Consider the following 13,671-nt stretch of genomic DNA (forward strand, 5'->3'; position numbering starts at 1 on the left):
CCCTGACCCTGCTCGTGGGCTCCTCAGTGGTGCCAGGCAAAATGGGGAGGATGTGCCGTCTGTCTCGTGCCCTCCGAGGGGTGTCTCAGCCCCACTCTGAATTCTGAGGGTGCTGGAGGTTAACGGGGTGCAGTCCCTGCCATGCCACCCATGGCAGTCCTGCAGTTCAGGGCTCCTGGCCTGGCATATGGAGAGCAGCAGGGGCTGGCAGGTGTAAAGGGAACAAGGGGCTGCTCTTGTCTGCTTTCATTCTCTACGACCTTTCAACACAGCCTGAAAGCTGAGCACAGGGTGAGGTGGGCTCAGCTCCTGCTGGCTTCACATCACATCTGAGGAGCTGCTGCAAGCATGGCTGCCTGCTCTTGTCTGTACACCTGCCCAGGAACATGCTGGTTTATGTCTCAAGCTGAGGGTAGGTCTTCTTAGACAGTGCAGGGCTGTTCCAGTCACACATACAGAGCAGGGCCTCCCCCATCCTTGTGCATGCACAGTTGGGAAGGAGCAGGGAAGGGCTTATCAGGGTCTGTGGGTCTGGGTGTTGTGGGGCAGGTTGTGTGGCTGCCTGGGCTTCCTTGAGGTTGCCTAGCCGCCAGAGGTTTGGCTGCCAAAGCTGCACATAGGTGGACCTCAGAGGAGGTCAGCATGGGGACACACCACCTGTGTGCATCTCAGCTCTTCTGCCTTGGTGCTTGGGGGAACAGGGTGGTACCATCTGTGCAAGTCACAGCACTAGCCCTTGCCAGACTGTGGCCCGTTGGCAGTCTCCAGAGGGTCTCAGAAGCACCTGTGACACAGCCCAAAAGAAAGTCCTGTGTTTCCCACTCATAGCCCTGCCAGGGGCAGGAGGCACCTTGGCCACTGCTCAGGCCATTGCTGGTGAGGAGCAAAAAGCACTCAGCCAAGCTGGGCCCTGCTCCATGCTGAGTCTGCCCATGTCCCCAGCTGCTCCATTCTGTGTCTGCCCAGCTCTCCACCTGGAGTCAACCCACACAAACTGAGCCATAGACCCTTCAGGCTCACTTCCAGGCCAAGCTCACAAGTGTGGCTCCAGAGGGAGAAGACACACACATGCTAATATTGTCAATACCTGGTGTCCACAGATCAGGGATCATGATGCTCTCTGTTGGCACTTTGTTCTTGCCTGGGCTTTATTCAGCTTTTCACAGGTCCATGGCAGTGTCTCCCAGCATAATTTGGAAGCTTTTCTGCAGAGAAACTAGGCTGAGCACCTTTGTCCCTGGACATTCAGTTGCTAAACTGGCAGAAAATTTATAGCTTTTATTTAAGAAATTTTATTCATCAGGGGAAATAAAACTCAAGCACACATAAAGAAGAATGAAGTCATTTCTACACTAGAGGTTTCATGCAAAGCTGCTAGCTACTCCGTGTACTTTTGCAGGGCACTGTTGAACCAAAAAACTGGTTGCAGAGGTCCTTAGTTGGCCATCTGTAGGGGAGTCTTTCTGGGGAGGTCTTTGTATTTGTTGAGTGTATGATGATCCATTTGCCTTGGTTACTGACAGAATATTGCATCCTTGGTCATCCATATCTATGGATGGTATGAAGCTATGAGGTCTGGTAAAACAGAAGTATTAATGAAATTAGAACTGAATTATTCTTTCTCAACTGTTATTACACCCTTGTATCCCTAGACTCTGGATATGGGTTCTATCAAAATACAGGCAGACGTCATCCATTTCTTAACAGACATGCAGTCTGAGATGACCAGTGTTCTGTAAATGGTGAGAAAGAAGAGAGCTAAATAACCATGGATGGAGACCTTGGAACGTTTTCATGACCACTACGTGTTCTCTAGCCCAGATGGTCATTCACTGGCTGGTTTCTGGCAAAGAGGTAGGTCATATAGAGGTGGTCAAGAGGAGGTGACAGTGATCGATCTGGTGGCTTCTGGGAGCCAGGGAGCCTCAGCAGGAGACATGGAAGCAAACCAAGCATCTGAAGCCGTGGAAGGATGAGCTTGGTAACTGCAGTCATTCAGCAGAGTGTATTTCCACTCCCATACCACACCCCATCATTAACATCATCCATCTCTCAGTGGAGTGTTTTCACCATCAGTGCAGACTTCTTTAAAGCAACCTCCGGTTGAATGTGTCTAGTGTTCAGTATTGGACCCATGCATGGAAGCAGGACTTCTACAAACAGTCTTTCTTGAAGAAGATTTGCAAAAGCTTAGCAGATTTGTTTGTTAGACTGGCTGCTCTCTAAGGAAGTGCTCTTACAGTAGGAGTGTTACCCAGGATTTTTACCCTCCTCTTCTTTACACTGGCTGGTCAACCAGTCTAACCCCCAGAAAAAAAACTTGTGATTTCTGTAATAACTGGAGTTCCTACCCAAGGGCAAGTAAAAAAATTTCTTGCATTGATACTTCCCCATTCCCTGATGCCCCCACAAAATCTAGTTGAGAGCCAAGTAGCTGTTCTGCCTTGCTGCCTCTGTGGTTTGAACAGTACAGGCACAAACTGGAGCATGAGAAACAAGCACCATTGTTCCTCATACAAGCACCTTACACACTGTGAGGCTTTGCAGAACACTGTGAGAAATGTAGACATTAGGCAAGTGTTTGTTTTTATATCCCGTCAAAGATTCTGTCCAGCCCACTGCTATTTAAGTGATGAGTCTTTAAGCTTTCACTCCTTAAGTTTATTGGGTTTTTATATATATGTAATATATATATATAATGTCTTTTATTTCCTTGAAATTTCACAGAGAAGAGTTCTTTAATCTGATGCTGCAATAAAGCACTTTATAAATGTATATGTCATGCTGATGTAATTCAATTGTGACTGAAGTGTGTTGCTATTTATTTTGGTTGAGAGGGATGATACTGTGTTTAACAATGTGTGTCTTGTGTTCCCAGCCTTAGTTGGAGCCCTGATGGTTTTTCTTCCTTCCCTTAACATTAGCATTTGAAGTTGTCTGGCTGCAAAAGTCACAGGTAAGAAAGCATAACTGGAGCCCATGGGATATGTGAAGTTCTGCTTACAGGGAAGGAAGCCTCCTACAAGAAGGCTCTCAGGGTCAGTGCTGAGAAGCAAATGCATTGCCTGTGCCCCAGACCTGTCCTTGGGTTTTATTTCATGGTCAGCCTGGACAGAGCTGGCTACTGGCTGATGGTCCAGTACATCACTTTAGGCAGGAGTGTTAAGCATGGAAGCAGGGGAAAAAAACCCCAGCATCATCCCAGCTGAAAAACTGGTTTGGCAAACCACCTCCAGAGCCAACAGCTAATTGTAGCAGGGGAATTTGCAAAGCTTTCCATGGATCACAACTTTTTGTTGCTGTTAATTTAGTGCGTAAATCATAAACACTTCCAAGCTCTTGCTGTTTCCAGCTGTTTCCCCTCCTTCTCTCTTGCTCCTTCTGCTTTGTGCTGCCTGCACATCTGTCAAGGGCATGGGACTCTGCTTCACAGCTGCCTGCACCATTGCTGGCCAGTGAGGAGCAGGGAAGGATGCTGGGGGCTTCCTACTGGCCTTCTGCAACATCTAAAATGTTGTTGCATGGAGCCCAAATGAGGGTGAGCAGGCTGAGCTCCACTCTGCTCAGAGAAAATCACTTTCCCTGGAAGGGCAGTCAGCAGTTACTGCTATGTGTATAACATGCCTAATGTGCTTTTATCCTCTGCAACAAGGTCCTTGCTGTATTGGATGATGGACCCTGCTGTGAAACTCCTGGGATATAGAAATCCCACAGCCAGAGGATGGAAGCAGGAAGAATTCCTGCCCTCGTTCTGCAGGTGATGAAGAACTGGAGATGTCACCTGAAATCATAGAGTGAGTCTGTGGCAGTCTTAAGCTGCACTTTTACCTGCTGCTTTGAACACAAAACTTCTTGAGCAGTTGCTGTTGAGTTGTCTTAGTCTGCCAGCCTGCACTGGAGCTGAGCTGGACCAGTCCCCTGGCATCCAGTGTGCAGTGGTGTTTGCACACAGAAGGTTTAGTTACCGTGCCCAGATTTTGCTGGGACACAGATGGGGTGAGTAAAGCCCATTTCTCAGGGATGAACATGGAATTTTGTAGGGACATGTTTACAGCAACAGAGATGAACATGAGATTTTTCTAGGAACATGTTCACAGCAGCAGACATCCTGTTACCTATCTGATTTTTTTCGGAGTTCTAGTTCCAAGAATCCACTTCTTAGAAAGCACAGAAAAAGCCCATCTGGGCCCAGAGGGATCTCTCTCCTCTGGAAGGAGAAAACAGAATGGTAATGCCAGGAGAGTTTAGCTGAAGCCTGTGCAGCAGGCCTGAACTGCAATGCTTGGTATTGACCTAGGAAAGAGGAAGGTGTGGTTGTGGTCTGTGGATCCTGAGTTAAAACCGTAGTTCTAAAGAAGAAACAAACCTTTCAGACACCCCTGTTCTGGCCTGTGAAGGGACACACCCCACTGTGTGACTACATTGGTCTTCTGTGCTGGTGGCACACCTCTGGAACAAAAGACTAGGAAAAAACACAAACCCCAACATGCTGCAGCTTTTCAGCTGTAGTCCTGTTGACCTCACTTTTCCACTTGCTCAAGATAATTTTTGATCCTAAACTTGTCTTTTACAGCACCAGTGGTAATGTATTTTTTTAATTTTTTTTTTTTTTTTAGTTGCCAAGTATATTATATTCTATATCAAAATTCACAGGATTCATTAAGCTTTATTAGGCCCTCCCTTATTTACTATGAATGTAAAGCATTGCTTACAGTCTTAAAAAATTCAAAAACCCCTTTTGGTTTGTTTGATGGCTGCTCCTTACTTATCTCCATGTGCCTCGTAATGGCATAGTCAGTGAGGATTGACCTCTAACTTCCATCACTGTGAAAAATTAACTTCTATTTTCTGGTTTTGTAACCTTTGTTTTCTTTAATTTACAAGACTTTCCTTCCTATCCTATGTCAGATTCTTAAAGAGCCTTTGGGCCAGAGTATACTGAACCTTGCTTTTCTCTCTAATCTTACACATCCCTCCCTTCCCCAAATAGCTGAAGGACTACTAAACTGTGACTGTCTCCCAACACTTCCAAGTAAAGCAGAGGTCTGGGGTTTCTCATTAGCATGGTGTAGCTGCCCTGGAGGTCAGCTGTAGCTGAAGGAGTCTGTGTCTGCTGGCAGTAGGCAGATGTAGTGCAGCGACCCTCTCTAGCACGACTTAAGGCTCAGATCTCCTTCACCAAGTGAATGTCTGAAGCGGTGCAAGGCCTTAATAAGCTCTGTTGTGCCTTGTTAGAGCTGGCACAGTCTGGCAGGCTCTGCCTGAGTGCACAGCCTGGCCTTTTAGCACAAGCTTTCCTTCGCTGCTGGGTTAGTCCAAGAGATTCACGTGTGAACGGCAGCCAAGGCATGGCTACATTTCACAGCCTGTTCTGCTGTGGGCATGGTGATTTCCAGCCTGCGGGGCAGGGAGCCAGCTGGGGAAGCACCAGCTTAACTCAGGGCAGTCAGTTTTGCTGGAAGAGCCCTCCAATGGCCTCCAAGCAAAGCCCTGAGTCCATGAGCCCCGTGTACGTGGGTTGCTGGCCGAGGCCGAAGCGTGCCCTATTAGAGTAGCAGCAGGATGCCTGAAGTAAACCCTGCTTGTGATGAAAGGAAGGCAATTAAAATTCCACTTCAGTTGCCTTCCTGTCCCGCTTCCTAACCTTCCAGCAGCAGGTGATTAGCAGGGCCTGCCTTCTGCTGCCCTGGCCCAGCTGTGCCAGCAGAGCCTGCAGCAGGCAAGTGCTGCTACCACAGAGCTGCCAAAGCACAGCAAAGACATCGCAACTCAGCTGTCACCTTTGTCTCAAGTTGACTTAGAACAAGCTAATTTTTTTCAGAATTAAATAATTTTGCTTTTTTTTTACAGAATTTTTGGCTGTGAACTCGCTGGCCCTGCTGGTTTAAGGTTTTTCCCATGTTTCTGCTTAGGATTTCCCAGACAGAAAATGAAGTGTAAAGGGTGTAGAGTGAGATCAGCGTGGCTCCATCATGTTACCCACCCCCTGCAGCCTACTGAGTGCATACAGTAGTTCATCTGTGCACAAAAATCCTAGCAGAATACCCACATCCATTTTCCCAGCCAGACAGTGCTTTAGGGAAGACAACCCTGCATGGCACGGGGAAGCTCTACTGTTAACTACAGCTGCCTCTTGGTACAACTTTTGCTCTCACAGGTCAGCTCAGGGATGAGTACACACTTCAGAATTTAGTTCCATGCTGCATTCTTGATGTCTGTCTGTACGCATTTTATCATGGTTTTTCATACTTCAGCATGTTGGAGTAGTGAGAACAGGTAGAATGCTCTTCATAATTTAAAAGGAGACTCCAAGAACTACATTCAGGGTTTTTTTTAAACAGGCACTGAAGCTTTTTTTCCTGTCTCCTCTATTGAAGGGAACCACATGTGATTCATATTTTAAAAAACGTGGGAAAAAACCCAAGAAAAATCCCCAAACTAGTAAATTTCACCCAGTAACATTACTCTCTTCTAGCTTACTAGAGGAGCTCTGCAGGAAGCAGTAGGAGAAAACAAAGTATACAAGAGAAGCTCATGCCTCAAAAAGAAAACCAAGCACGTCTGTCACCCTTAAGGTTAAGCAGGGCTGACATTCCTGATCAGCCAAATTTTCACCCTCCTATAAAATTTATTGCTTTTGAAGACAGCTCTAGGAGCTAATGTATTAGCAGGTGAGAACGAGAGGGTTTTTTCTTCCTCACCAGTTAAAGGAATAGCTGAGGTATGATGAGCGAGAAGTACTGCTCTCTGTGGACTCTAAATGAAGGTGAGATTTATTTCTGAAAAAAAGTTTGCTTTGGCCTGAAGCTCTTGGTGGTGGCTCGCCCTGGGCCCCACAACCTTCCAGAATTATTCTGTAGGTGGGAGTTTCCCTAGCACTGGTTTGCATGACTGTTGTTCTCATAGGGCAGACTAGTGGAAGTGTAAGAAAGGACTGTGTTGAAGGGGATTTGCAAAGGAGAGGAACGGCTTGAACAGGATCACAGATCCCTTCAAAAATGGGAAAGGTTTGAAACATTTACTAGCGGCAGATCAAAAGCAGAGGGAAAATGAGCAGCTGCTCAGACTAAAAACTGCATCAAGCTCATGCTCTGTACTCCCCCAGAAGCGAGGAGTAAATCACATTGGCATCAGCAATCCTCATTGATCAGTGTTTTTCCAGACAGATCCCTCCCTCAGCCTATCGCCCAACCCTTTGAACTCAAGCCAATCTGAGGACACAAATTCCACAGTGTTTTTTTAAGTTAGGTTTATTTAGCAATAGAAGTATGTACATGTAAGAGAATCCCCTGCAGCACAAGACATGCACAAAGCAGTGAGGGACTGAAAGTGGTGCTGCTCCATGGCCTTCCTCATCACCTGTCATCCCACTTTACTCAGCGGCAGCGCCAAGATTAGAAAGGAACAGGCGAGAAATTTATCAGTCCATGTGGCAGAGTCTTCAGGCAGAGCCTCCCAGCAACCGGTATTAAAACAAGCGGGCACCATAGCCAAATGTCTGTTTAATGCCCTCGAAGTAGTAGCGCTGCCAGCCTTGCTTTGTTCTTTCCTCCTCACTGGCAGGAATGCCCTTGCCTTCCAGGCACACCTCTGTCTCGCCACCTTTGTCATTGAAGTTCAAGGTAATGGTTGCAAAGTGCCCTAGAAGAACCAAAGGAAATCTGTCAGCAGTGTGTAGAACAGTACATACAGCCCCAGAGGCTGCTCCTGGCCCTCCTTTCACAGGGCACCACTTAAAAGACTCTTCCAGGTCCTTCCCAGAGAGTCTACTTATGGCAGCTGTAGGCCTTCCCTAGAAACACAGCTCGGAGAGGGCTCCCTCTTCCTGAGGATTGAAGCAGTTGCAGCTACAGCTGCGCAAGCAGCTACTTCATCTTTCCTAGCTGGTCACTGCTCTACCCAGTGGCTGAAGATGCAGACACAATAACATGGGATAGGAAGCTGGGATAACACTGGAGCAAATCCCTGAACATGTGTGCTCCTTGACCACGAGCCACAATAAAGTGTGGCAAACGGGGCTGGTATCCTTCAAAGACAGGCAAATCCATTTCTGGACTACTTACCAGCTGGCCAAGATTTGAATCTCCATTTCATAACAAGTTGCTTCTCAGGAACCTTGAAAAGTGAGACAAAAGACTGAGTAGTAATTTCTTGTAAATCCTGCAGTCTAACAGAAAACATTTAGAATTGTGTTGACGTTAATGAAGCCTTAGAGATCCCTCGAGAAACACACACATAGAGGGAAAGGGATTTTTAAGTGTCCTTTTCAATCCCCTTCTAGAAAGATATGCAATAGTACAGCCCCAAACATTGAGGTAAGAGTCCCTGTCCAGAAGACTTTAGTGACAATTGAGCCAAAGAGAAAAAGGGTCAGTTACTATCTTTAACACTCTTCCAACCCCTGGTAAGTAAAATCACACAAAGACAGGGGAGATCTCTGACTGGAAGCCCCATTTTCTCCCCAGACTGAAGTGCCATGTATCAATCCATACTACTAGAAATGCTTCAACAGCCACGGAAATTATAGATAACTATTGGGCACCAAGTAGAACCCCAGAGTTAGCTAACAAAAGCACTGTAACAGAACTGACTGATAAAGTCACAGCTTGATAACAATGCTTCCTCTGAGCAAGACACACCTGAACTAGTTCGTACTTACTAGGTCAACAAACTCTCCTGTGACACTGCCATCCAGCAGCTGAAACTTGCCTCCTTTATCGGCCTCCAAGGTGGCTTGTGCGTGGGTGAAAGCTTGGACCATCTGAAAAGAATTCAGGAGCAGATCTGCATTATTTGACATTATCTTCCTGCAAACTCTTTGCCGAATGCCTCCCACCCAGCTACAAAAGTTCTGGAAGAGGAGGTAAGTCAACAGTGTAAGAGCTTCAGCAAAAGACAAAACCCCTGCCCCGGCCAGAAAAGCAAGTTTTTAGTCACTACACCAACATTTCACCTGCCCAAGGAAAAGAACCTCCAGCTTTCTAGTGCTATGCAGTCTTCTGAGTCACACAGTAATTTATTCTGTTGATTCCTTAAGGAAACCTAGTTCTAAGAAAAAATATTCTTTGCTTTTTCATGTTTCTTACCAAATTAGGAAGAATAAAAGACTAATACCACATTTAAATAATGATATAACCCTGCTCTCTCACCCTAAACTATGTAATAGTGTGCAGAAAAGTGGAATCTATTCCCAAAGCATGCTTTTGACACCACTTAACCTGATAACGAAAACGCAAAAACAAACCAGAAGGACACAACTATAAATACCAAGTGATCTGGCCACATGCAGTAAGGGATACACCTACACACAGGTGCTGACAGCTGTCTGGAACTTGCTTCTGGTTGGCATTAATCCCCTCTTGTCAGCTGTGTAGAAAGATGCACACACAAGCTTTCAGCAGCTACTCTACAGAACAGCTTTCTTATTCCATTCTCATGGATTGTTGAGTGTCCTACAGAACTTCTTAGAAAGCTTTTTAGGAAGAGCCTCCTATGTGCAAAGAGCAGCTCTCAGAACAAGCCAGGCATTACCTCCTGAGTAACGAAAACCCGGTAGAGCTCGTCAGGAGATGTTAAGAAGGTGTCCTTCATATTGATCTTACAGGTAGGGATCTTGACTCCTATTGACTTGGACTGTGTTGTGGCAGTACTGCTCCTGGCAGCCATCTAACAAAACAAGGAAAACAAACACACACTTTTTTTCACCCAAGAAACCCCCAAACTAATAATCAACAAATGGTTCACATATCCACGTCTAATTGCAAAGATACAATTAGATACCACCACACCTCAATGTAAAAAACACATTTATCACTTGCTTGGAAGAAACATCATGTGCTGCCAATGGAAACTGTCATGCCTATTCCACAGATTGCCAATTCCTGAATGTATATATCCTATACACAACACAGGTTGCTCCTGTAAGTCCCAGAATCTAATACAGTGCACCTTTTTTCACTGATCCCAAAGCATGATTTCAGTTTTGTTTACCTTGCGGTCTTCTGCTTTAGGAGCCACCTGAGGTGCTGTTTCCATGTGTTCACCATTCACTGTGGGCAAAATCATGCCCTGGGTGAATTCTGGAAAGACAGGAATGTGCCCAATAAAAGATCAAGTAAACCTTCTGACTGCACTTTGAAATACACAATCAAAAGGGCTTCCTGGTTTCCCCCCCTTGCTCTCCCTAGAATCCATGACTTGAAACAGTTTTTACAAAAACTAAACAGACTCTTTTCACAAGCAATTAACTCTCTCCCTCACTACTCTTCAGCAAAGGCCCTGTCAGAACCTGCCTACACTAACAATTAGGAACTTACCTCCTCTTTGCAGCCTAGACACAGCATCTTCCACATGCTGCTCTCATGTTAGTGTTGGTTTAACCTTTGACTTAGGTAGCTTTTTTCCCCTCTCGCTCTTTAATATAAATTGCACTCACACCTCAAAAACGTTTGCCTTCCTGGCCTAGAGACACCTAACCAAGCTTTTTCATTTCTTTTCACACTGGCTCTTCATTTCTTGTACCACTGCAGTAAACAATAATAACTTCTAACTCCCTTGGTTTATCTTCATGGACACCAGACACCAGGACTACACGTGGAAAGCCAGGCAAGCCTCGCCAGCACCCTGTCCAGCAGCACTAACACTCTTGTAACTCCATCAGAACCTTCAGCCTCGTTCAAAAGTACATTTGCTTTCTCTCCAGCTCAGTCAATTCTGCTTATACTATTTATACAACATTTTCCTCTTTTTTCTTTCTTTTCATCTGTTCAGAGTAGCAAAATTACAATAGAAAGCAGTATTTTATCATCTGTGCATAAATCTGTATCCTGTAATACTTGGATATGGTTCCCACTTTTTCTCATTGATTGCAGCCCACAAGATCACATAGTTTTTTCTGATTAGCATTCTGATCTTTCACTGGGTGCCTGCATTTCCCAGCCTGAACACTACAGTGCCTGAAAGAAACCCAAGAGTACAGAAATTTGATCCTAGAAAAACCAGTGGTGGTTTGTACCCAACATATCTAGAACGTGTACTGTAATATAAATAAATGCATATAGAAAGCAACTGTAGCATTCCCAGCCTGTATTTGAGAGGAAAGCCAAACTCCACCAAAGCACACTGATTTAACTCCAACTCCTGGACTCAGATTTAACTTTAAAAAATTGATCCAGATGCTGAGACAGCTCATTAAAAGGCACCAACAAAACCTGCAAAGCAATTTCCAGACATCAGTTATTCTAAAATTCAAGTAACACCAGATGTCTTTACCAGTGTGGCAAGAGGGAAAAAAAACCAAACCAACAAACCAAAAAAAACCCCAAACCACAGACTTGGAGAAGATATGTCCTTCCAAGGGAGTATGCAAACTGAAGGCCAGACTGTGCCACAGGCACTGACTATGTCACTGAGGTAACCAACACATTTTACTGGCTTGCATTTTCCCTCTATCTCCAGGATATGAAGGGCATTCTCAGTTTTAAAACATGAATTCAAAAATACTGTTTATTACTGTGCTACCACCAAAACCAATCTTTCTGGGCTGTGCTATACTGTCTAGAGCCAGAAATGCTTCTTCCCAAAGTTACTGTAATTGCTCTGACACCTTTCTGTTGAGATGGAGTGAGCAACTCCTCTCTTTACCCCCATCCCTCCTTTAGAATTAGTCCATATGGATTCCCATAACATTTGTCCCTCTCAGTTACAGACCCGTTTTGAGAGTGCTGATGTAAGTTTTCATTGCATCTCTAATTTTCTTTGCACCCTCTTGCTTCATCAGGCTCTTCAAGTTAGTTTCAGGTTCATCTTTAGCAAGGCTGACAAGGATCTAAACAACAAAGATATGCATTGATTAACAAGGACAAATGTGCACAGATCTTTTATTACTCAATTCAACATCACAGACTTTGGCTAACCTTTTATAAACAGCCCTGCAGTTTTATTAATCTTTCAGTTCATCTCCCTCAGCCTACAGCACTCTACATGGGTGCCTAAATACCTTCTTGTGCTACAGAGCCCTTTGCACCTAGAAGACAGAAATTAATTTGATAACTATACAACATGATGGGGGAGCAACTTTCTATCAGGAGTGTGGTGACAGAATGAAAGATAACGATTTTAAGTTGAAAGAGGGTAGATCCAGATTAAAAATTAGAAAGAAATTCTTTAATTCCTTACTCTAAGGGTGGTGAGGCACTAGAACAAGTCGCCCAGAGAAATCTGTGGATGTTCCATTCCTGGATGCGTTCAGGGCCAGGTGGGATGGAGCTCTGAGTAACCTGGTCTAGTGACAGATGTCCCTGCCCATGGCTGAGAGGTTGGTAATAAATGACCTTTAAAGATCTCCTCCAACCCAAACCATTCTTTGATTCTATTAAGCAGTCTCCAGCAGTAAACAAGAAAGGTAACAGGGAAGGAAATATTAATGCTGCGACTATTCCTGTTAGAATACTCCATACATCCATCTGCACTTACCTCAACTTCATCGATGTCATTCTCATCCGAGAGATTAGGAATCTCCACATAACCCTTGTACTTCACTCCTGTCTTTGAGGTGCCTGCAATTATATAGTTCATATCACTCCTTCTTACTCTGGTTGTTGTCAAAGCAAACTTGTATCAAAATACAACACTTCCCTTTATTATTATTTCCCATACAAGACAAATATCGCCGTCCTTGATGTTATACATGAATCTGACCTTGAAACAAGAGGGGTGCACATCACTCACCAGTCCACGCCAGCTTGATAGCCCACTCATAGAAGAAGATAAGTTTCCCTTTGCGGTTGTTAATGGAGGCCTCTCCATCCAGTTTACTCACTTCTGTCACCTCACACGCCCCTTCCTCACCCTCCACCCTGACAGGCAGGAGGAGAGCTTTCAGCCGCTCCGTGGACCAGTTGGAAGCATCCCTCTCCGTCCTGCACAAAAACCGAGGGGGTGAGAATCTGGGACAGTCCACGCTGACAGTGCATACCGGGACTATCCAGTGCTCCTCGACCTTGTCTGCGGCCCCGCTTCAACACAAACACACGGAGATGTCCTCCCCAGGCCACCTCCGCGCCTTGCCCTGGCACACCTCGGCTCGGGCACCCCTTACACACGCACGGAGCCGAGGGCCGCCCCGGAGATCGGCCTGCACACCCCGGCCTCAGCTCCAGTCCGAGGCGGGGACGGGAGGCGGCCCCGCTGCCCGTGACTCCGGGCGTGCAGCCCCCTCGGCCCCGGGGCCTCCCGGGCGGGTCCGGCAGCAGCCGCCGCGCTCACCAGTGCCAGTTGTTGACGTTGGTGGCGTCCGCCCGCTGCTCCACGATCCAGCGCGGGTCTCCCTCCCCCCACTTGGCCATCGGGACCGGGATCGCCGCCTCCGCTCCGAGCGCCCGTGGAAGCTGCTAGAACCGCCGCGCCGCCTCCCGCCTTCCGCCCGGCGCGGGCCCTTCCGGCACGCCCCCGCCGCGCGACCCCGGCTTATTGGTTCCGCCCGGCCAATTGGTTCCGCCGCGCGGCAGGCAGCTAGAGCTGGCGCTCCCGGCGCTCCCGTCCCGTCCCGTCCCCGCCGGCCCACAGCTCCTGAGTCAGCCCACAGCTCCCAGAGCCCCGATCCCGGCTGCCGGCCCAGACACCGCACTGCCTCACTCGCAGCCCGCTGGGACTGGTAGTCCGAAGGCAAGT

At 46.6% G+C, this 13,671-nt stretch overlaps 1 protein-coding gene across 1 annotated transcript; it reads right to left on the reverse strand.

Annotated features, from left to right (window-relative positions):
- Positions 1-7,213: 7,213 nt before the first annotated feature.
- AHSA1 (activator of HSP90 ATPase activity 1) lies at positions 7,214-13,548 on the reverse strand. The gene is made up of 9 exons (XM_066321988.1): positions 13,267-13,548; positions 12,730-12,920; positions 12,475-12,557; positions 11,710-11,827; positions 9,991-10,079; positions 9,532-9,666; positions 8,660-8,761; positions 8,064-8,115; positions 7,214-7,641 (listed from the first exon to the last, which is right to left on the reverse strand). The coding sequence occupies exons 1-9, from the start codon at positions 13,344-13,346 to the stop codon at positions 7,469-7,471; spliced, it is 1,023 nt and encodes a 340-aa protein (XP_066178085.1). The 5' UTR covers positions 13,347-13,548; the 3' UTR covers positions 7,214-7,468.
- Between the last annotated feature and the right edge of the window lie 123 nt (positions 13,549-13,671).

This window comes from Sylvia atricapilla, chromosome 6 (genome assembly GCF_009819655.1).
Source record: "Sylvia atricapilla isolate bSylAtr1 chromosome 6, bSylAtr1.pri, whole genome shotgun sequence".
Lineage (NCBI taxonomy): Eukaryota > Metazoa > Chordata > Aves > Passeriformes > Sylviidae > Sylvia > Sylvia atricapilla.

What these genes read in the sequence shown, in the direction of transcription:
- AHSA1 (XM_066321988.1), bottom strand. Translation starts at nt 13,346, where the DNA reads ATGGCCAAGTGGGGGGAGGGAGACCCGCGCTGGATCGTGGAGCAGCGG. An exon ending in GGGTTTTCGTTACTCAGGAG is followed by an intron (nt 8,762 to 9,531) that starts GTAATGCCTGGC and finishes AATTCTTTTCAG; the next exon opens with ATGGTCCAAGCTTTCACCCA. An exon ending in CAGGAGAGTTTGTTGACCTA is followed by an intron (nt 8,116 to 8,659) that starts GTAAGTACGAAC and finishes TCACTTTTCAAG; the next exon opens with GTTCCTGAGAAGCAACTTGT.